At 29.4% G+C, this 25,879-nt stretch overlaps 1 protein-coding gene across 2 annotated transcripts in view; it reads left to right on the top strand.

The window, feature by feature from the left end:
* The first annotated feature begins 986 nt into the window (after positions 1–986).
* The window catches only part of LOC111621713 (transmembrane protein 214-A-like), a 61,784-nt gene continuing 36,891 nt past the window's right edge, over positions 987–25,879 (top strand). The window contains exon 1 of one of the 2 annotated variants that reach the window (XM_023363938.1): positions 987–1,172. In XM_023363938.1, coding sequence (XP_023219706.1) covers positions 1,008–1,172 — 165 coding nt within the window. In that variant the 5' untranslated portion in view covers positions 987–1,007. Of the gene's footprint in view, positions 1,173–15,964; positions 16,071–25,879 lie in introns of those variants that run through there. The other variant, XM_023363939.1, reaches the window with a different exon arrangement.

Genomic DNA, 25,879 nt, shown 5'->3' with positions numbered 1-25,879 from the left:
AGAAATGTTTCTTTCACAAGAAATGTATAAAATTAGTGCTGTATTAGACTTACAGTACCTAATTTACATACTGTACAGATGATAGTAAACTCAACTTACTTGCCTAAACTCTCCGTAGCGTGGCGCTGGACGGCGGAAAGTATATATATAATTATAATAAAGTTACAATAAATTAAGTTAATATATAATTATATATACAGTACCTAATTTATATATAATTAATATATAATTATATGTACAGTACCTAATTTATATATAATACTGTACAGACGATAGTAAACTCAATTTACCCGCCTAAACTCTCCGTAGCATGGCGCTGGACGGCAGAAAGTAGTTTGGCTGCCCGATGACGTTTTACTGAATTATAGGAGTTTTTTACCATGTTTGTATGGATACCGTCGCAATTTTTTCGCCGTCATATAGGAATCTGAACTATAGGAATTCGCGTTATAGGGGGGGTCGACTGTATTTCACTTTTTAGGAAAATAACAAAGTTTTACTATGTATGAACAGAATGAAAACTTATTGTACATATCTAAAAATGATTTAGCAAATTACAACACTTATTTACAGGATTAATTAAACATAGTACTATCATGTCAAATAATAAATTATTGTATAAATGATTGTAGACACTTAATTTTTACACTAATAAATAAATAATAATTACAGTAAATTAAATATTTTGTAGGAACATCATTAGTTTTATACAAAGTTATAAGAATGTACTGAAGATGGAGAAATATTTTCCATTATTTGTTTAAGAAATAAATTACAGCTTTTATAACTTGAGTTTAAATTTAGTGTTTTGTTTAATTACTTCAATAATTTACTTAAGAGAAATAAACTTATTATAATATATTTATAAAGATAACACAGTATCATTTGTAATTATTTTTTGTTCTACCGAATTGCTGCTGTAATTATAAAATAATTCTCTTATGCATAAAAATAATTGATTAAGTAAATTTATATAATTGATTTTCAAAAACTTTATTTTATTTAGTATGTTAATGAAGCATTTATTGGAACAGTGGGAAAACTTACCTCCCTCATTTCCTCAAAAACTTTTGAAAGAGACATTGTCGACTTTTCGAGTGACTAATGATGAATTCAGCGCACAAATGAAAACAGGACAAGAAGGATATACAGACTGTGTAAAATATTGTAATGTAAGTAAAATTAAATTTGATATGAAAACAATTTTTCAAATGAAATACATTATTTTTATATTAAGTAATGAATTGTTAATATTAAAAGTATAGATTAGAAATTTAAACAATTCAAATATGCTAATTGAATTATTTCCTGTATCAAATTATCAAAACTAATTGTATCTGTAATAGAATAGTTGACAAACAATATTTTTGAACGTCTATTGTTTTAAGTAGTGATTTATGTAAAAGAAATACAGTAGAGCATCAATTATCCGACCCCCGATTAACCGTCACCTCAGTTAACTGACCGCATTGTAGTTGGCAAATTCAAATGTCAGCTAGTGATGTGGTGCTACAATATTTGGCTATGTCTTGGCTACTTTAATATTATTTTTACGTGTTTTAGCTGACAACACTGGATCGACCATGAAATGGAGCCAGTATTTAAATGAAGCTTAATTTTCTAATTTTTAACGATACAATAGCGACAATTATTATTTTTAAAACAATTTGTTAAGCTTAACATTGATGAAAATTCACTGCAAGTAGGTTAATAGCGATATACTAATATACTAATTACATGGGATATAATAATATACTACACTAATTACATGGGATATAATAATATACTACACTAATAATGGATTTTTTCATACTTTTCGGTTATCCGACTTTTCAATTATCCGATCAATCCCAGTCCCCAATTGAGTCGGATAATTGATGCTCTACTGTACTTCAATATCCATAAAATATTTAAAAAATGAAAAACATAAAAACTAATGACATCAATGTTGTCTTTCTAATTATTCTGCTATTCTTTAAAATTATAAAATTTATATTTTTCATAAATTACATAATATATTAATATTATATTAAGTATTTGTGATTTTTGATACATTGTTTTTGACATAAGTTTCATTTATTTAGAATTATTTTAAAATGCATTTATAAAATTCCTCTGATGATTATTTCCAAATGTATTACATTACCAATTGCACAACTAAAAACAATGATAGATGATGATCATCTGATATTATATTATTATTGATTTCCTATTTATTAAAAGTGTCATGATTTCATTGTTGATATAAAATATATGCTGTTTTTTTTTCTTTTTAAATAGTCAATAATATAAGTAATATTTTTATTGTTTCTAGTTGTTATTTTTTAGATAATGGATTTAAAAGTGTATCACTATTAGTTGGCAACAGCATTTAACTTTTTGGATAATATAAGATATCCTTTGCAAAATTCGATTGGGTTTACTAAATGATTCTAAATGCGTACAGAAATAAACATCAGAAAATATTTAAAAGATAGTCATAAAATTTTCTTTGTTTTATGAAAAACATTTTAAATTAAATTTACTAAAGAATTATATTTTATTGTTTATTTATTAATTATTTTATTAAATTATATTAACAATAATATTTAAATTATATTTCATATTTATAAGGAAATTAAGCAGCTTCAAGATAAAATACTGACAGTAAATATAATCCAAGCTTACTTTTGGAAACTTATTAATAATAATAAATCATTTATCGGAAATGTCATAACAGCAAATTGTGTCATTTACAATAGAATAAAACTAGTTTATGCTAATTATAACAATAATAAAACAAAATAACCAAAAGTGCATTAAAAATAGCAAATATTTATATAATTATAATGCTTGTCTATTGTGAAGTTCATAACGAGAGATACTTAATTCCGCGAGCGAAATGGTACTCAAAAAAAAAAAAAAACATTTAATATTATTTGCAGCACCGAGTATTTTAATTTTCTCTGAACAGGTTCTTTACATCGGATCCCAACCTTATAATTTTATGAATTTTATGTACATAGGCATTTACATACTGATCTTCCAAGCAGATAATTCATATATGCACGACAGTCAGACGTGGGTCATATCAACACTATCTTATACTATCTTAAAACTAAGGAAAATGGAAAGGTAGAAGAAATAAGGAAGGATAAGGAAAGGAATAGAAATACCTGGGTTTCTTTTGTAGCAACGTGCTCTTGGGTAGGACACAACTTCAGATCTTCCTCTTATTCGTGATCCTTTTCTCATTGTAGGACTTTCATCTATTTTTTGACTTCATTGTCTTTCTTCAATGATCTCTCGGCAACTCACAGTCTTCGATCTTCTTTCTAAAATTTTGGAGCACTGCCTTTTTCTGCCTATCTCTTCAGGATTCTCTCCCAGAATAACTCATTCTCTGTCCATTAGGCCCCAGGGCCTCACTCCCTCTTTTGTCCTTCTTTTTTTCTTTGAAACAATAATCCTACCCAAGGGCAAAAAGGTTATATAAGAAGGTTGTAGAAGGAATTTAGAACAAAGAAACAGGAAAGAAGGCTAAGATTAATCCAAATAAAACATATGACTACCCAATATCATGGCCGACAGCCACACTATCCTTAAGGACCATACATCTTGGGTAGTGCATTCCCCAAGAAAAAATTTTGTTACTACTTCCAAAGAAAAAATTGTTACTACTGTAAACATGAACTAATATATTATCTTGAAACAGCATTTATAGTCCTTATTCCTCCATAAAAGCCAATCTGCTGAATTATTGGTTTATTGCTGTTAATAATTAGTTACCAATTAATTCAACTAGGGGTAGGTGGATATGCTATCATCTCGTATTAATTTTAATTAATATAAATTAATTTTTAATTTAGAAATTTCTGAAAGAAAAGAATCGGCCCAGAGTGGGACTGAAACCCGCAACTTCTGCTTACCATGTAGATGCATTGCTAATTTCACTACCTGGACCTCAGATGGAGTTTAGGTAGCATAATTGGCATAGTATAATCGAGTAGCAAAGTCCTTTTAATAATTATAATAAATTATTACATTAAAATTAATATAAGATGGTAGCATATCTGCTTACCTTTAGTAAATTGATTGATAACTAATTATTAATGTAGTTTTAAAATAGCCCAATAAATCAGCAGATCATTTGGCTTTAATCAGTTAAATTGGGTTTTGAGTTGATGTTGTTATATACTTATCCTTCATAGATTCCTTTAATTTTCAAATTGTAGTCTATTTAAAAATAATAATCTATAAATGATCTGAAGCTAGAAAATTTGCATAACAGTACCTTTCAGATTCATACATAGCTATCATCATGTACTGTACTGATTCATATCTTCATTAAAAATGAAGCTATGAAATGATAAAATTATTCATTAATATCAATCACATTTATTCAACTAAAACTAGAATGAAAACATCCAAAGCTGTTAAACACACTAAAAATTTAATATTAGTTTAAGCAACTGATAAAGTTTCTTTGTTCTGTTTAATGGCATGTAATATGCAAAATTCAGAAACTTAACAAAACTACATTGTTTTTGGTGTGAAAACTCCAAACAAAGATTGGCAAACGCTTTCAATGCCCCTCCTGGGCACTTCTTCAGGCCAAATTTACTGTACTGGATTCTTAAATCGAATGTTTTTAAATAAGAACGTGCTTAGTTTCTAGAAGTTCAAATAAGGAAGGCAGTTTAAATAAGAACATGTTTCTAGAAACAAAGCACGTTCTTATTTAAAAACATTTGATTTAAGAATCCAGTACAGTAAATTTGGCCTGAAGAAGAGCCCAGGAGGGGCATCGAAAGCATTTTCCAATCTTTGTCTGGAGTTTTCACGCTGGATATTGGTTACAGAGTATACATATTTTTGTTTTATACGACTCGGTGTAGGAGAAATCTTTGGTTACATTGATCCCATTTATGTAAATTGAAAAATAGGCGAAATGCTAGCAATAGCTTTAATTTTTCCATTACAATCCATTCTCACTAATGTGAATTCCACTTAATCCAAATCAGTTTTGTTCTTTCTGTTATATGTTTTCACAAAAACAAAAATATATCACTGATTATTTTTTAAACATGATAAATTTTTAAACAATTAATATGTGTTAGCTTACATATTTTAATATATATATAAAACAAGTATAAAAATTTTTTTAAATTGTATATGTATTTGTACTCCTTTTTACTTCCTTTTCTTTATATATAATGCCACTAATCTAGTTTTATATATATATATTTTAACTCTTTCAACCCTGTGGGCATTAAGGGGGGCCTTTTTTTTTTTAGCAAGCTCATAATGGGTTTGGCCAGGACACAAAGTAGGCTGTCACCTTAACTGCTTGGCCATTTGGCCAATTAGTTTGGATTAGTGAGATAGCTAATCCAAACTACAGCTGCTAATGTAATACAAAGTGTATATCATTTGATTTATTCTATTACATAAGCAATATTATTAGTAAATGTAACTAACTTTTTGGGATAATCTGTTGTTTTTTATTTTGAAAGATGCTACTTGGTAAACACATTAACATAAAATTATGTTGTGTTAGCTAATTTTGAAAAATTTTTCCAGAATATTTTATAAATCAATGAGCATTTATTTATGAATGATTCTCAAATTTACTAAATCTAAAATTGAATATAATTTTATATATTGTATGAGGCATGTTTGGAAAATAAAGATACGAAGCAAGTAGAAATCCAAGGAAAATTATTTTTTCACAGTTTTCTTCAGTGCCATGTCTGTTAGTTTCCAGGATTACCAAATGCATTGAGGTCCATGGTGACTATGTTGAAAAATATATAAACATATGTTCTAAAGGTGTAAGTCAATCTAAAAATATTATAAGTCAAATGTTTTAGAAATATTTTTTGTATTTTATCTTTACTTTATGAATATGCCTCATATATGTATTTATATAATATAAAGATGGTTCAGAAAATAAGATAAGTTTTTATATATGTTTATAAAAACTATATCAAATTTAATAAACTAACAATCTGACAATTTATATTATTATCTATATAAATAAAAATGTAATATTCGTTTGTTCAAAATCTTAAATCTTCTAAAGTTCTTCACCGGATGCTTTCAGATTTTGACAACGTTGCATTTGAATACGCATGTGTTTTTATATTATGTAGATGTCGAAATTCCCCTGCAGGGAAGAGGGACAGAATTAAGGCTTATCATGAAGAACTCAGCTTCTATTATACTATTCTAGATGCAGTTTTTTGTGTTTTAATTGGGTTTTATGATTGTGTTTTAATAGGGTATGTCAAGAGAATGTACACTAAGAAGGGATTTTTCGAAATTCCCCCGTGGGGAGTGTTATACATTTATAATAGATACATTTTGAGCCACAGCAATGCATGACCGGGTCTGCTAGTTTTATTATAAGAACATTAGTAAAAGTGAGTACTAAAGGATAGACAAATGATAACTATCATTTGAAAATCAGAAATATTTGTGAAAAATAACGAACAATTATTACTTATGACCTTGTCACAATGCAGGGCTGCAATTTTTAATAAATTTTAATTTAAAATGTATGTTCTCCTCTTCAAATTAGTATTATCTTGTCTCTGTACATCATATTTTTCCATTAGCAATACAGTAGCGCAAGTCATCTATCTAACTCCTTTCAAGGGAGAATTTTTTAATTGAAATAACATGCCTTCCTGTTTTTACTGGAAGTTCATATATAGTTAATTGGGCTTTTTGCCCCTAATATTTTCATATCTGGTCTTCACTTTCATCTATCTAACTTCATTCTCAAGATTAAAGAAAAGCAGACTGAGGGACAATGACAATGGGAATTTATAGGTCTACAAGTTTTTCAAATTGCAGCCCAATGAAGATAATATTGGAAATTTTATCAAAATGTAATTTTGTCTTTAAATCAAGAAATGTGGAAAGTTGAGTCCAAAAATAAAAACTACAATATTTGATTTATATATGAGTATAATTTGTAGTATAATTCTTAATGTTTAAAAATAATAATAAATCACTTCTATCAAATTGATATTACTTTGACAGTTTTAATACATATATATGTATATACATATGCATTCAAAATAAGAAATATTGAAGTTGTACAGAAAGATAAGGAGCAAGATCATGTGGTGAAAGTATGAGGAGGAAAAATTGTAAAATGTTCCATATAAAAAGTATTGATATGCAAGAAACAAGAAAAAAGTCATCTTAATATTAAAAAAATGATATATACAAACAACTAAATTTATCATTTTTTTATATTGAAGCATATTATAGCAATTTTCTGATACACTTGTTCCAAATCTATGTCAGATCAGCAAGAATCACAATAATATCTCAATCTCAACAGTACATAGACCCCTTATTATATGGTTTCTATGTTTCTAAAGCCTTTGACTATAAAAACTTAAATTAAGCATATAATAAATGCAAACTGGTGTTCGCATTTGATATTATTGATACTTGCATCTCATTAGATGTCATAGCTAGAGTTCAATGCAAGTAAAATGAGATGATTCATGCATAATAGTAATGTAGACAATTTAATTGAATATGAACTATATTGAAAGTCATATTATGGTCATTCATATAACAAGTCTGATGTCTGCAGAAGTTTGAAGTGTCTTTTGTTGAAATTCTATCATTTTAATTTATGTCATTGGGCTGCAATTTGAAAAAATTATAGACCTATAAATTCCCACTGTCATTCATCCATCTATCTTTCCTTAATCTTGGGAATGGAGTTAGTTAGATGAAAGATGAGACCAGTTAGGGGTAGGAGGTTCCAATTAACTATATATGAACTTCCGATACAGACCAGAGGTCAAGTTATTTCAATTCAAAAAATTTTCCCCGAAAGGTGTCAGCTAGATGACAAGCATGACTCTATCGTTAAAGGAAAAGTTGATGTACAGGGGCAAGCAACTACTAATTTGAGGTGGAAAGCATATATTTTAAATTAAATAAATTAAAAATATGATTAAAAACTGCAGCTTGGCATTGTGATTGATGTCACAATAAATATTTGTTTGCTTAGTTATTAGTATAATTACATGTAATTTTTTCATAGCTATTGACTCTATTGAAATTTATAAATATAATTTTTTGTATAGTATAATGTACAAAATAGTATAGTTTCTTATAGTACAGTATACTATTATTTGTATGTTCTTAAATTTTTATTGCAGACATATTTAGAGTATGTTTTCCACTGAAAATAATTGTTAGATCTGTAATTGATGTTAGTTTTTAGTAATTAAAATCTAAATCAAAAAATGTTGAGTACTTATGAAATATATGAATGGAAGCAGATTTCTTATGGAAAAAATGAAACTGTGCATTTGAAAGAGGATGTCAAGTACAATACAGGAAAAAGTCTGTAATCCTAAAAAACTTAAATATTTTAGTCTCTAAGATATTTCAAATTTTAATCCTGATGCCTCAATGACTGTCATAATATATATTCAACACTTCAGTGCTACCAACCTATTTTAAATAATAGCATTTTGTATTATTGTTACTGTGAAAGACTGAAATTAGAGAATGTCAACACATACAAAATGCATTGGTGAAAGATCAAATATTTGGTTATATTATTATATATTCAAACAATCTCCAGTGTATGTCGACAAGCACAGATAAGCTTCGGTGGAGGTCGAAACGACACCCGAGAAGCCAATGTCGACAGAGAGGCAACAGTCTGTCGCCAAATTCTTTGCCATTTCCTTCTGCTCAAATTGGTGATACCATAAGAATACAAGTTCCTGATGTTGACCGTGGCCATACAGATGCCCGAAATGTATTGGCGGTTGTTGTTGGAATACAAGACTTTGACTTTTATGAATTAGCAAACAAAAATAGTACTCTCAAGCAGCTTTATACCCATAATCAGTTGTAAAGAAAAGTTACTATCCATAAATGAAATTTCTTCTCAAGAAATATCACTGAGAGAAGCAGCTGCAGATAATTCGAAAAGTGGAGGGCAAGGCTATACACGCTGTCATTGCAAAAAGAAGTGTTCCACAAATAAATGCAGTTGTAAAAGCAAGGGACTCTTGCACAATTCAAAGTGCCGTAATAGTTTAAGTTGTTGCAATAAATAAGATTGTATAACATTAATCACATAATATATGTGTAAATTTACTATTGTGTATTATTTTTCTTTTCTGATTAAGAATGTACTGTTCATTTTAGGTTCAACAGTTTATTTACATGTGCTGTTACTTAAGCTTTCTCCTATTTTGACAAATTAAAAAGTTGAATTTTTCTCTTAACATAATAAAAATATTTTNAAAATGGACATTAATTCTTTCAATTGTAACATCATGTTGATGTTCTTTCAGCCTGTGCTCTTTTGGTCTTGAATTATTGATGATCTAACAATTATTCAGAATTCATAAGTTTTAATTTTGAAATTATGAATATATATTTTTTATTTAAGTATAGTGATAGTTTAAGTTGTTGCAATAAATAAGATTGTATAACGCTAATCACATAATTTATGTGTAAGTTTATTATTGTATTATTTTCTTTCATGATTAAGAATGTACTGTTCGTTTTAGGTTCAACAGTTTATTTACATGTGCTGTTACTTAAGTTCTCCTATTTTGATATATTAAAAAGTTGCATTTTTGTCTTAACGTAATAAAAATATTTTTATTCAACATTCACCATTCACCATCGGTGCATGCTGAATGTCGACATTTGCCAGTGTAAGTGAGAAATAATGATATTTTGCAAATATTTTGTACATACACGAAACGACTGTGTGAATGCTGGCATTCGCCAGATATCAGTCATTCACAGTAACATTATCATTGATTTTCTTTATTGGATTTTTATATTATAATTTACTAAATAGTTTCCCATCAAGCATGACCGAGAACTATATTGTTAATGGTCTGGCCTTTCATCCCAGTCAGATTGGTCAGAGCCCCTTGTTAGTATGTTGCCGTAACATTGAGGAAAAGGATGAAATGTATTCCCATCCCTCTGCTCAACAATTCAACTTTAGATATTATTATAATAAAATTAATAATAATGATAACAACATAACAATAAAAATAATAATAAATAATACAATGTGTTATGAAGTGGCTCTATAAACACACTTTAAACAATGTTTAAAGTCCAGTAACAAACATTTTTTAATAAAAAAAACTTTTGACAAATGTTTTTGACCATGACCAAGAGCTGCCTCAGGTCTTTAAATTAATGAAATTCCAAATTGGAATGCACAGAACAACTTTTAAAAATATTATTTTTAAAAATTGGAACAAAAACATAATGCTATATAACAACAAAAATTAAACAATGGTAAATATAAAAATTTAACACATACATAAAGCTAACACATATATAAAAATTTTAAGATATAACTTAATTTTTATTAATTGGTATTATGTCAGTACTCTCCGGTTTTTTGTAAAAGTGTTGCTGTGTATGCTCTACACTCATTGGCCTTGTCCTTCCTAGAGCACCAAGGGTATACAGTGTTCCTGTGAGGAACAACAGATTCCAAAGGGATTTAATGTACATTGGTTCCACTAAAACGTTCAATACAAAAAAGGGTGCAAGAACATTGTTATGACATTTTGAACAAAAGGCATACCACCACCCTGTCCATGTATGCCACCGAGCCTGACATACGTGCCAATCTCCAAAATGCCATGTTACTAAGGCGTTTCAAACAGATCATGTTAGGGCCCTAAAAGCCTTGTAAATATACAAAGCCAGCTTGACTGGCAAATATATTAATAATAGTCATAACTAATATTTAAAAATTTGTTATAATTGCAATACCTATACAAATGTCACAATGTTTGTTTGTTTTGTTAAATTACGGCAACGCAACACTTGGGCAATCTGCCTAGGGGGATGCCTTCTGCAGGGGCAGATCTAGTTTTTTGGGGCCTAGGGTTTATTGAAGTCCAATGGGGCCCCATTTTTTGTTAGATTAAGAATCTTTAAATTGGGGTTTAAAATTTATTTTTAATAACATCAAAATCAGAGTTGAAATATATTTATTTATGAAATAGTGTTGAATGATAAACTTTATATCTTATATAAAAAAACATAAGAAATAAAGAAATATTTACATTGATTAATTACTGACCAATTGCATCACATTGATTACAATAAAATAAATAATACTATAAATTATTATTATTATTATTATATTATTAATATTAACTATTTTTTACTTTACAATAAGTGTTCATTGTTAATGAAAAAGTATTAAAAATTTATGATGATAATTCAATTTTTGTGGATTCTTGAAACTTGAGATCCCAGGGCTTAAGCCCTATTAGTCCCTATGTATATGCCCCTGGCCTTCTGGGAGATTTTTTTAAGGGTAACTGGTCCCTATTCAGGCATTACAGACTTGGAGAAAACCCGGAAAAACCCATGTGGCCAGTTCATGTGAACCCACGACCTAACTCCCAGTATTCGGGGAATGGAACCATTTGGCCACTGGTGGGCCTGAGTGTCACAAAGTAATGCAAAACATTCGGATTGAAGTGCTGAAGGTGGTCAGGGTGGAGCATATAATGGAATACAAGCTTTCAACTTTTTTAAGGTTTTGAAAATATCAGCTAATAATTTTTTTAGTTTTTTAAACCCTGTGAACATTAAGAGGACTCCTTTTTTCATGCCCACGAATTAAGTAGGCCTATAATATGGCAGCCAAATGGTGAAAGGTTTGGCACATGTGAATCCAAACTACGTAAAAAATTTCTGAAGATGTGATCTGGAGTCAAACCTGAGTGTTAGTGGCAGATTGCTGCCTTCATCACATCATTTGTATGGATATCAAATTATTTATTTTATTAATGCATACCAAAATTTATTAGGAAAATTTTTTAACATTATTTTTTTTCTTTATTAATAAAGGTATTATAAAGATTTAATTTATTTTTTCATGCATGTGAGGTGTAGAATCACACATTGGATAACTCTACACGTAGAGACCAGATGAAAAAGGATTGATTATGCAAACATAATTCTATGTAATTAAATCATATATAAATGAATATAATGTCTAAACGTTGTAACAAATCTATATTTGCACAAGCAAGACAATCCTTTGCTCCATCCTTTCAGAATCAAATGTAACATTTATTAATCATGTATCATTAAAAAGTCAATAGCTTTTAATTTTTTAAAATCCATTACAAAACCAGTAACTGAAAGTTTAATTTATTAATCAGTTGTAGAAATAAGACTTTGTGTAATTGTTTTTGCATCAATTTTGCAGGAAAATAACCTAAAGATAATACAGTGAAGCATCAAAAATCTGGATTTGGCTGTCAAAAAAATGGACATTAATTCTTTCAATTGTAACTTCATGTTGATGTTCTTTCAGCCTGTGCTCTTTTGGTCTTGAATTATTGATGATCTAACAATTATTCAGAATTCATAAGTTTTAATTTTGAAATTATGAATATATATTTTTTATTTAAGTATAGTGATTATGTAAATTAATTTTTGAATCTTTGTAAGTATTTCATGTGAATTACTGGCATGAACTTAGAGCACCTAAACTTGAATTACAGTGTATTTGGAGTTTACGGTATTTAAAATGCTAATTTACATGTATATTCGAAAATCTGGATGGGGTCTGACTGCAATTAGTCTATATTTTTGACACTTCACAGTATTAAAGATTAAAGATAAGGCAATACTACTCATCCTTGAATATCCCTGAATAGATGTCAATTCATTTTAGTATCACGTGTTCAAACGTATCACTCTGAGTGATACGCTTACACAGTAGTAAATAAATCAACCTGTCATGCTGCATTTTGTTTCTCACGTATAGAAAAAATGAGTGCACATTTTATTTGCATTTTTATATGCAACAAACTTGGATACAAAAGTGTATCGTGTGCATTTTTGTATGTAATCCTGTATAAATCAATTGCAATGCTGTTGACTAATTGTGATTTAATTTCTTAATTTGGTTATGAAATATATCTTATTATTTAAAAAAGAAATGAGATTTTTAAAAATATCCCATTAATTAATGAAGCATTAATAATTTACATGTTATTAAAATATAAATGAGAAAATTATATAATTAATCTTCAAAATGAACAAAACTTTGCACCATTATACAATTTATGAAAATAGAAGTGTTTAATTAAGGCAATTGATTCTATATTTTTTTTGTCAGGAAACAGTTCTTGACTTCTATGCATCCATGCATCCATTTTTAGCTTTGTATTACATAAAAAGCATGTTTACACCATACATTTGGAATTAATGTTCTGCATAAAATTATTCTTCATTTGGGGTGTTCCGAAATGAATGCTACCATTTCAAATTATTGTAGTTATGTTCATTACATACTTCTCAGACAATAATTAACATCATTCGATAGAGTAACTGTCCCATCTGCATTCAAATGTCTTACTGTCTATTACCTCAAAGTAGCTCCATAAACAAAAATGGCAACTGCAACATAGAAGTCATTTTGTGTTCTTCAGTTCACAAAGTCAGAATCACTTATCATTGTGTAATGTGAGTAATCTGTAGGAGCTGTAGAATTCTGGGTGCTGTGGGAGGAATGACAACAGATATGCTGTAGCAAGTGGAGGAAGGATTTGAGTATCGGTTGGATATGTGCCACATGACAGAAGGTGCACGCATTAATGGGCAAATTTGAAACTTGGACAGCTTTCCAATCTTTTAATGTATATTACAATGTTCTTAAATAATAATCAACATAATTACAATAATTTAAAATGGTAGCATTCTTTTTGGAAGACCCGTATTATGCAAAACTGAAGATGTCTGATAAATTACAATCAGAACATTATTTCTATCAAAAAGTGCTATCTTTTATCCTTATTACATACTTGTAATCTCGCCGATTAGGGGTGGGGAAGTTATTCCCTACCGTAGGGATGGACTAAGGTCAATTCGTATGTGGGTGGTGGTTTTAAGGAGGCAGGAAGAGACAAGTGCTTCACAAAGAAACCATTTATTTAGGTGACAATGCTTACATAATAGGTCAATATCCTAAAGTCCAGAGTTTGGTTCACAAGTCTTCACGAGTTCATTTCTTTTCCTTTCTGTCCATGTTGGCATATGGATGCCCCAGGGCGTTGGCGAGTTGGCCTTTGTTGAAATCAGGTGTCACAGCACAAAATGCTAAGGGATTCACAAGGAACTGGGGACATTGCATGCACCTGATGGTCTGGAGAGGATGAAACCCTTCTGTCCTTTTCAAACTAGTTCTTACCAAAAAAAAAAAAAACTCCAGACTCAGTACATCACTTATTGGCTAAACCTTTTTCTCCTGGCTTCTCAATTGGTCTCCCACCTGTCGCCAGGTGCAAATGGAGCTCTGTTCAGGGTGCAGGAAAGGTCAGCTGGAGATGGTCTATTCGGCACCGTCTCTTAGACTCTTATCGGGTTTTGTCAATGACTATGACACTCACACTCATTCTAATATTTTTCTAGTTTTGTTTTACTTTCTAAACTGCATTTTAAGTTTTAAATATTTCCTTTCTAATTTTCTTTATCTAAAATTTTGTTTTTTCCGCTATTCTTTATGAGCATCGACGTCAAAGTCCAGTATCGCCAATTTGACAATTTGTTTTGTTGATGGTTTAACAAATTTTACATTTTTTTTTTTTAATGGCCTTTCAAATTGAAATTACACGACTTCAAATCGAATGTGACTTTCAATTCAGTTTGTATATAGTCAATCAGGACCTCTAGCTCCTGATTGCTTTCCATATTTGGTTGGATTTTCATCTATCTAACTCTGTTCTTGAGATTAATAAATGACAGAAGGACAGCTGGACAACAGTGAGATTTTATAGGTCTGCAATTTGAAAATTGCAGCCCAAAAATGCAAGGCCCTAAGCTGTAGCTTGTTTATTTTAGGAATATTTGAAAATCTGGCTCTACTTAAACATTTTTAATAAACATTTGGGAAAAAATAAATAAATTTAGAAATGTTTCCTTTATTTAAAAAATAATTCTACAATTTAAAAAATTTAATGTTAAAAATATAAAAACTTTGGTTTAATCAGACCAATAAAATTTAACATTTAAAATATTAATAATTAATAAAATAGACTGATTAATACAAGTTATAATGACTTCTAGCAATTATATAAATGTAAAATAATAATCTCTCTCTGGTTATAATTGTAAATTCAAAGATTTTTTGCTCATTTTAACAGTTTATTTCTTCCAAATTTGTAAAAAAAAAAAAAACATGCGAACTACCAAGTAAAAAATCAAATTCTCTCCAAATTACTCGCGCTTATCCGTATAAAACATGCCATAATCAATGAAAACATTTATAATCGTCCAAAAAAAAACTTTAAAATATATTTTAATATAGAACAAGGCACGAGGAAAGACAAAAACTAATTTATTAATTTAAAAATATAAGGAAATATAATTATAAGCATCTACAAGGTCATAAAATCCATCAAGGTTATACACTAGAAACTTCAGACATAGAAATTCTTCCAAACGGTTTGAATTATTTTAAGGTTCAAGGTTCAGTATCAAGTAGGTCGAAGCTATCTAGTGTATTTGTTAGCTATAAATAAACAATTTTTATAAAGGTTTATCAGGGATAATTACGAATATTCCATTAGCATCCATCATATCACACACAGAGATGAAAGTCTTAAAGCTACGTTACTGTTTAATTTAGCCACGTAAGGTTAAAATACATGTTAAAAAAGTAAGGTATATGATACAGGAAGAGCGGGGAGTATAAGGAAAAGATACCTTATCCTCTTAAGATACCAGAATAACATCCCTCTTAATTATTTAACAACGAAGGACACGTATAGGAGAGATGATAAATGTTAATTCTACGTAGAAGTAACGTAAATTTAAGGCGAGAATGTATATTTTTTTTAAAAATATGCTATAGGAAGACGAAACGTGGACGAACGGACACGCGACACCCCCGAAAACGATTTAAATTATTCCACGTTTCGCCATTTCGTCCCGTTAGGAGGCGTACTTGTCAATGTCGCTTCCGAAGCGGAAATTAAATTCGAATTTGTCAAATTGCATCCACCGAAATATAATGTGATATAAAAGGGGTAAGATTTGGCCTTTTCTTCTCTGTTTTTTTGGCGATTTTTTTTTCCGACTCGGAAGCCGTTAGTTCGGCCCCGAAACGTTAGTTTCCCATTGGTTAGTGTTGCGTGTGTGTGGTTTGTTTATGGTTGCGGCTCCTACTGTGTTGTTGCAGTTGTCTTCCATCGATTTTTTTCCAAGTTTTCGAGATTAATTGCGATTTTTCCACTATAAATTGCTATTTTAGATCGTTTTCACGTGTCGAAATCGCCGTTTGACGAAATTAATCAATTTCTGTAAACGAAACGATTCGACCTTCACGTTTTTTTTTGGGCCCGTTCGTTGATTTAATTAACGATTCCACGTTAAAAACTAATGCCGAGAATGCGATATTTTAGCGTTGTAATTCGTTTATTGCTCGTTATTTTTAAGCGGGTTTTATATATCGACGTACCGTATATCAATTGAATGTTCTTCACGACTGATTGGCTTTCTGGTGATTAAATATTTGTTAAATCTTCTGAATTCAGTGCCGTGTATAGATCTACGCATGGTTAACCAATTATATTCTTTGCAAAACGTTGTTTAGAAACATTTTTTATTAAATTTAGAAAATATTTATGATTGCTATGTGTTTATATTATATATAAGATGTGCAGTTAAAACTTAAAAGGTCAACAACAAAACAAATGATGGATCAATGGAAATTAAAGTTTTTGGCCTGTATTCTGTGTAAAACTTAGAAATAAAAACTTTTTATTAGATGAAATTTTTGTATAGAATTTATAAATTAAAATGCTATTATTTTTAATATATATATTTTCTTGAAAATGGATAAAGTATCTACTGTGCTAATAATACTTTCCTGTGCAGGTGGCATATTGCATATTAGCGCTTCACGATAGCACGTGTCACGTTGCAGAAAGCTGCGGTACTGAACGTGTTATGTAGTTGGGAAATTCTTAAATGCGGATACGTATGTCATCGGCACGTAAACATAATGACTTGTTCTGTAGTTACGCTTTGATCTTGGTCCTCATAATAGCACTTTGCACCTGTATATAAGCAGAGTAGAATATACTCTACCAAGACCATTTTATTTTAGTATCCTTTTGTAGAATAAAATGGAGAAAGTGGAAAGATTAATTTTATTTCTTTACAAAATTAAAGTATTTTCAAGTGAATGAAAAATGACTATGAAATAGAAATCAAAATGTTTCAAAATATTATTGAAAATTGTCGTGACTTTGAAAATATAATTAATTTATTTTTTAATTATGTAAAATATCTTAAACATTTTATGTAAAAACTAAAGTAACAAAGATACTATGCTTTAGTTATACAAATCCATTAATTATTATATAGGGTCATTCAGAATAGCAGGGTTGTATATAAAGAAAAGGGGAATCCATTCTTCTTCTTCATCTTCACCTTTTCCCATGTTTATATAGAGTCGGTGTTTCTTTCTCTAATACGTTTTTCCATTTCTCCCTATCAAGGGCTTCTTCTCTGTTAAGTCCCCTCTGGTTCAAGTCGTCTTCCACCTTATCTTTCCAATGCATCTTTGGTCTTTCTCCTTTTTTCTTTCCTTTTACTACCCGATCTTCTTTCCAACACAATTATCACTTTGCTCTACGTGGCTAACCTGCATTCTTGCATCTTTTTGCTTAAGGGGCCCACCTTAACAGAACCTGTAATAAAACCATTCCTTATTCTATCCTTCCTTGACAAGCCACACATCTGTCTCAACATTCTCATTTCTGCCACCTCCATCTTTCTTTCTTGGGCTCTTGTTATTGCCCATGTCTCATCTCCATATAACATCGCAGGTCTAACAACTGATTAATACAATTTTCCTTTCTGATTGCAGCTAACTTTCTTGTCACATAACACACTGCTCAGCTTCCTCCAGTTCATCTATCCACATTGAATTTTATGCTGCACCTTTGAGTTCAATCCTCCTCCCATCTCGACAAATGTCCCAAGATATTTAAAACTCAGAACAAAACAGCACATTTTGGATTTTAATATTACACTCTAAAAGGGGAATTCATTAATTAAATTATGTACTGTACATTGTTTAAGTGGAATGAGCAACACAAAAAGTACTTTGTTGTACTGTACGTGATGGAGAGGGAGGGGAGAGGCATTGTTTATATGGGCTTTTTTAGTAGTATTAATGGCATACAAATAGGTTTTTATAAGTCTACTACTAGTCATATGAATAAAATATCAGAAAATATTTGTAGAATGTTTTAGTCATTTCTTCAGTGTTGATTCTGTGAACTATTGTACATGTAATTAAAGGGAATAAAAAGTTGTTCACTTTTGTTTTTTTTTTTGCTGGAACATAGTGGAAAAATGAACAATATTTGTTTGGATTAGCAAGAATGCACTATATTTACAATAAGAAAATATAAGATAATGTCTAAAGGTGATCTCTCTATCTTGTAGATGTTTGGATATCAGAAAATCAGTTTGGCTGGTTAGAGTATTAGTGCATCCACATAATTTATTGATTTTGTAATGCCAGATTTTTATCTTTAATATAGATTTTTTATGTTGTTTTAAAAAATGAGATGACTGTGAAATGTTTAAATATGGCATCATAAATATATAAAGCAATGCAGCTGTTATATATTTAAAATATTACATTTTCTAATTAATTAATTTAATAATTTTCCAAGAATCTCTGATTAGAATTTGACTAAATTTATCTGAATCTTTTCAATTATTCTAATCTATAAGTGATTTATTATTCAAACTTTTATCATTATTCATATAGATTAAGATATATACGATAATTATTTGAATATAAGGAACAGAGAAGAGAAAGTTATGAAAGGAACTCAGTAGTGATCTTTGAAAATTTATAACTTTGAGGTGATAGGATAAAATGAATGGAAAAAATAGAAGTAAATTATTAAAATAAAGATTGAAGAGCCAGCGTGTGTACTGTAGGGTTTTATTTTACATGAGATTGTTATAAATGGATTTATGTTTTTATGGATGGCAAATAGTTAATAATATTTGCTCATTTACATTTGTTTTTATTTCATTCCTCTTATATTTTTACATGTGGTGTCTCCATCTCACTGTTTTCATAAATTTTTATTGTATAATTGTTTTTCTTTTTGTTTTTAAACAAGCTGTTTATTTTAATTTTTCATATCACCATCAGTCAGAATCTTTAAATTGGTTTTTGCATATTTTTACAGAGGTGTAGCCTCCAATAAATGGTTGTCTCTGTTAATGAAAGCTGTTCTTGTTCCTTGTGAATGTGAGTGATGGATTAAAGAAGAAAATTTTGTTTCTTCAATATAATCTTAATATGTGAATTCCAAAATAATGTGTTGTAACCATATTTATAGAATATACTATGAGAGGCCAACATGATAGTGCCATTTCCATGTTTTGTTGATGATTGTCAACTGATTATATGTTGAAAGTGCTTAATTTTTTATTACTTTTGATTTACTTTTACTCATTTTCCAATAGGAGTAACTTATAGTAGAAGAGAAGATAAAATGTTCTTATGTTCCCAAATAGCAAATGCAACAAACTGCAGTGATATTTAAAAACATAGGAATCATTTATCTTTCTCTTCTACTATATTTGCTCCATCCAAATTTCTATAAACACATTAAGGAATAACTTGATTCGGCTGCAAGCGTTAACTCTCAAAGACCTTTTTTTATTTATTCATATATAGCATAGGTATACTTAATTTATCTTCTGGAACTGATGTAAACATAATATATCGGAAATATTTGGTTAAATATTAGTCACTGCTAGTTTTGATGTGTCTGTTTGCCAGTTTCTTGTTTTAATTTTTACTAAATTCATTGTGGAAAAACTATTCATATACATAAGTAGTAGAAAATATCATTTGAATTTTTGCTGCATACTTCCTTAAGCTGGGAATTTGATATAACTGGCATAAATTAAGAAGTTTTAGTAATGAATTTTACATAATTAAAAAGCAAATACATTTCTATTTATGAGAAAAGTCTTCAGAGATAACAACAAAATTGATTTTAAAAAAATCACACGCTAATCATATGTAGTTTTAAATAATAATCATTTTCAGACAATATCTCATAATTAGTACCATGTATATCTTAGTATAGATCCACAGTATCTTTAAAATAAATTTTAAGTGAACATAGTAAAATATTTATATCAGTTTTATTAGTTTATTATTCAAGGTTACAGTGATCACTATCTTATTTATTGGTAGGTTTTTCCTGAATTTTAGCAAAAGTAGTTTGCCTCTCTCCCATATTGGAATGTTTACTTTCATTAGATATATAACCTTTACCATATTATATGATTTAAAACATACTTTTCCAACTGGAATCTTTAATGTGAATAATTAAATTTCTGATTTTCTTAAATTCTAAGCATTTTGTTGTTTAAGCTGTAATGATTTTTGTATTTTCAGATCTATTTGTAGAAACATTATTGATTTTCATACCTTTCTCTCACTTCTCCTTTTACACTTACATCTCTCGATTCATTTATTTTACTATTATTTAAGTACAGTATAATTTTTTTTTCCAATAGAGATTGATAATCAATGGACATTATAATAAAATGATAAAGCTAAGTCACTATTTCAAAAATGAAAAGTATTCAAAATTATTACAGTTGCTATTATAAATTATAGTCTTTCAGTATTACATTATTCTAATTTTTTTGTTTTGTACAAATAAGTGCATGGTTAGGAAAATGGACAGGACGGAGAAGGTGGAATTGCATCAGTATGCACATACTTGGTTGCATTGCAGTGGTAGATTGAGTGGAATTTAGAGAAAAAGAGAGTGAAAGTGTTCATTTTCACTCTGCTCTAGATGTTTTTTCAATACAAAAAATGTTCATGAAGAATTGGTGATAATGAGCTATTAAGTTATTAAAGGAGAATCTATAAATTATATATATTAGAATTGCAATTATCTGAAGTAATGTAGACTGATGCTGTCTCGGATAACCAAACACTTTAATAAAATGGATGGCCACAGCCATTTCGGATGAAAAATTACGAATACAAAAGATTTATATGGTATATCACTCTTAGCCTATAAGCCTATTTTTATGCCTTACAGTCTTACATCATTTATATATTTTAAAGACAACCTGCAGCAATATATCAAAATTTTACATCCATCCATCCAATACTAGCTAGGATTCTAGATTGTGCCAAGTATCAACAACTGTATATTTGTATATATCTGAAACCCTAAAAATATAGGGTCCTGAGCAAAATTGTAGATCATCTAAACACAAAATTGCCAGTTAGTAAGCAGAAATTAAAATTATATTTATTTGTTTAGAAATGATACGGAAAGAGTACATAGTGAACAATATAACTCCTTAAGTGCTGAATTTATTTTTGCACACTTTTACAGTAAAATTTGGCAATAAAAAATGAAAAATTCAATGTTTTCCTTGAATATGTCCAGAATATCACATTACCAAGGAAAAATATCTTTATAATTGCATCCACACTTAATTAATAGTTATTACTTACATAAAAACATACTATACACAGGTGTAACTGACTTACAAGTTAGTATCTTTGAAGACTCGATTGCAAGGTACTAGATGATAAATATATCACATATTTAACTGATGATAAAGTACATATTATAGTAGATAATGCAGTAGAGATTCTACAATACACTAAATAAAAAGTAAATAAAATTGAAAGGATGATGTAGATTTTATATTTAAAAAAATGACTGAAATATTTGTTAAATTTTTAGTACTTGTCACATTAAAATTATATAGAATTTTGAGACCTTTATTTGAGACTTAAATTGCTATAAACCTATTTATCAGATAGTTATAACATATTTATCAGTTGATAAATATGTTATAACTATCTGCTTCTCAAATTACTGGAGTAGTTAAATACAAACAAAAGCTTTTAACCAGTAATAGAACTTTTAATGAATGTATGCGGATCTCCAGAACACCAAGTTAATTAGACAGGCCTTTCAAACAGACCATATTCAGGTTGGCTTTGTAAATATATAAAGCCAACCTTACCAGCAAGTGCATTAACTTTAAGGACTGCATTACAGTGGCGCATGCGTGGAAGTACCTGTATGAAAGATTCAAGCAAAGTTTACCTATATTAATTTCATCTCATACACTATTTACATCTTAAAAATGTAAAAGGGTGACATGATTGAACATTTACAGTTTTAGTCAATCTGCCATATGAATTTGGCTTACATTGTGAGATATTCACAATTTTAAAGCATCAATTTTTTTTTCAGTTTGGAATTTGGTTTCATTAAAAAAAAAAAACCCGAAGCGGGCCTTGGTGAAGGCCGAAAACATTCAGAATTTTCATTAAAGTTCTATTACTGGTTAAAAGGTTTTGTTTGTATTTGATAAATGTTTATAAAATATATTTGTTTCTAACTTGTAATATTATATATATATAATAAGTTTATTAATTACGGACACACACGTCCATTTTTATATATATATATACATATATAAATGGACGCGTGTGTCCCTATATTTCACTTTTTAACCAAAACTACACATTGCACATGAATGGTGTTTGTGTGTAGTGGTGGCTTCAAGTCTCCATTCGTGCACTATGGTGTTGCGTCTCGATAACTATAAGGGTGCGGGAGATATGGGGTTGAAAGTGATTGAAAGTGGAATAAATTGAAGTTGAATAAATTGAAATAGAAAATCTTCCAGATTTTCTATTTCAATTTATTTTAAAAATGTTCGAACCGTTTTAAATTTGAATTTGTTCGATTATAGAACGATTGTAAATGTTTCAGAAAATTGGTCAAATTGAAAATAGTTCGTTTGACTGGACGTGAACAGGAGACATTTTGTCTGGAAACAGGGGACCTAATTCTTGCATTCTGTGAAAACGGGTAAGATTGGCTATAATGTAATTACCTTAATCTTCACTATCGTTACTTTTTGCCCAGCAAAGCGGGTCCTTGCAGCTAGATTACTTAGAAAAACAGTCTTTTATATATAAAAAAAACTATATTACACACAAATGTACAAACAAATAAAAACCCAACGAAGCGGGTTCTTGCAGCTAGTATATATATAAAATTAAATGAAGTTTATTAATTAATTAATAATTTAGATTTTTTGATTTGACAAGGAATATAAAAATGAGATAAAATGCTAGAATATTTAAAATTTATAAACATTCTAATATTAGAAAATTCAGGTTAAAAAAATTTAGCAATGAGTTGTTTAACTTTCCCACAACATTAAAACTGCATATGTCACCATCTGTTATGATGTTTTATTTTAAAATCTTTTTATATAATTAATTAATATAAAATGACAAAAAGCTTAATTTTGAGGGTAGGGACGAGTTTTATAAAAAAAAATTGTTAAATGCTAATAACAAGTAAAATCATCAAGTTTGATTCTACTCAAGACATGACACATGACCACTCTCTATCTCCCCACTCTGTCTACCTTTAACCATCGAAATTTCATAGCATCAATCTCCTAATACACAAACTTCCCTGCAAAATTTCAGAAATTTTCAACAAAAAGCACAGAAATTAAGTTTCAAAGAGGGAGAACAAAATCGTGCCACCCGCACACACTAACATCCATACATACAGATAAAAAAACCCAAATGCTTTTGCATATCTCGACATTTCAAGGTCCCGAATTCAAAAAAGTAAAAATCTTGGGGGTCATTTTTTGGCCAATTTCCATCCTTTACCTCTGTTATATATAACAGAGTCAGGAAAGTAAAAAAAAAAAATATTGGAATAACTGTGACATTAATCATAATAAAAGTAAGTATTAAATAAAAAATGAAAGCTCTGTTAAAATAACACATATAAAATATATATATAGAACAAAAGTAATTCACTAAAAATAAATAATATACAAAAAGTATACAAAACAAATGAAAATTCTATATTAAATTCTGTTTTTTTAATATATTTTTATTCATTTTTGCTTTTAATTGTAAGTAATGTTTGTATTTATCATCATCAAATCTTTATATCTTTTTTAATTATATTTATAAAATACATTAATAATAATAATAATAAACAATAAACCATATTTCCTGTTAAGTTTTGATAAGATTTAAGTTTTTAATGTTAGTCTTGACATTAATCAAATTTTTTCTTTTGATTTATATTAATCAATGTGTCGTTTCATTGATTTCCTGCAATAAATTATTCAAGTTTAATCTGTTACTGTTTTCCTTTTTATTATTTTTACTAATTAAATAAGTTGCGAAGTTCTTTCCTTTTAAAGTATTTTCTTTCTTCCATTTCTTTACTATATATTTCTAATTTATTTGTTTTTAATTAGTTGATCAATACAAAACCTTCATAGAAATTTTAATTAGTTGGTTTCCATTTTTTAAAATTAAACTCAAGTAGAGAGATGAAGACTTTGGATAATAAATATTAGGCTGTTTTTTTATGTTGGATATTATTAATTTTGCTGTAAATAATTCCTTGAAAATATTCGTATTTATTTCTGATACTGGATTTTAGAAAAACCATGTTTTCTAGAATATTAAAAGCTCATCATCATGTTTTAAATAAACAAATTTTTTAATGAATATTTAAATATCTATATATATATGTTACAGTCAAAACCCGTTTTTAGTTAGAACGCGTTTTAACTAGTTGAAACTAGTTTTTACTGAATGTCTTTGTTAAAACCCGTTTTGTCTAGTTAAAACTAGTTTTAACTCAAATTCATTTTTGACTACAGTAAATTCTAGTTTTAATTAGACAAAATCGGTTTTGTCTAGTTAATTTACTGCTGTACATGTTTTGACTTTAGACAAAACTAGTTTTATTGTAAAAAAGGGAAGGCACTGAGGTCGGCGTTATGTGTGCGTTTTTTATTCGCTAGTACTTTCAACGAACATATAGCCGTCGTCATCAGGCGAATTATCGAAAGAATTAAACGGAAATAATCCGATTTGGAATAGAACGCTTAAATTTAAGATGAAACTTTAGTAAAAGTCGTTAGGAACACGATAGAAATATTCAAAAATGTTCGAAAAACGAACGAGCAGAAAGCTCCATGATGTGCGAATACGCGCATGCGCAGATCTAGACACACACTGTACGCATTCTGGAGAATGCTAATTTTTACTTAATTGCTTGTATAGTGTGACCCATACACTGGGCAGCTCGAGAGTTGGAATGTTGCACGTGTCCAAGGTGGTAGTAAGAAGAGACTCCCATATAAATACGATTTTTCGATCCTTACAGCTCTTGAGCATAACCGCTTGGGACCATAGCGGGTTGTAACCCTGCTCAAGTACTTTTCTTGCGAGCTCGGTGGTGTGTCTACCCCTCGCAACATCGTTTTGGTGCTCTTCTAGTCGGCTGGCAAGCATTCTAGTAGTGGCCCCGACATATCTTGCATTTACTCCCGTTGTAAGGTTTTCCAGAGGTACAGCATAGACCCCCGACTTCTCAAGCGTGGAAAATTTGTCCCTATCATTACAAATGAGTTTGCGTAGGTTTGGAAGTGGGGTTAGTGGTAGTATAAGGCCGTGCTGCTTAAAGATTCTGCAGATACGTATAGAGAGGGGTCCCAGGTATGGCAACGATGTTTGTACCATTGAAAATTCTCTTTTGCTGCATAATGTGGTACTTGGAAACAGTGATTTCTTTACCATATTGAGCACGTGCGTAAATTTTGCACGTGAAAAGCCAGCAGTGCGTACCCCCAAACTTATGTTGTCTAACTCCATGTTTACCAGCTCTTGCGAAGATGATAGTAAGTAAGCCCTTCTAACGAGAGAGGCAATGGCAGCATTGACATATCGAGAAGGCTGAAA

This window comes from Centruroides sculpturatus, unplaced genomic scaffold (genome assembly GCF_000671375.1).
Source record: "Centruroides sculpturatus isolate CEXI.00-Female unplaced genomic scaffold, Cexi_2.0 scaffold352, whole genome shotgun sequence".
NCBI lineage: Eukaryota > Metazoa > Arthropoda > Arachnida > Scorpiones > Buthidae > Centruroides > Centruroides sculpturatus.
The sequence above is the reverse complement of the archived record's forward strand: the minus strand, read 5'-3'. Positions and strand labels throughout refer to the sequence as shown.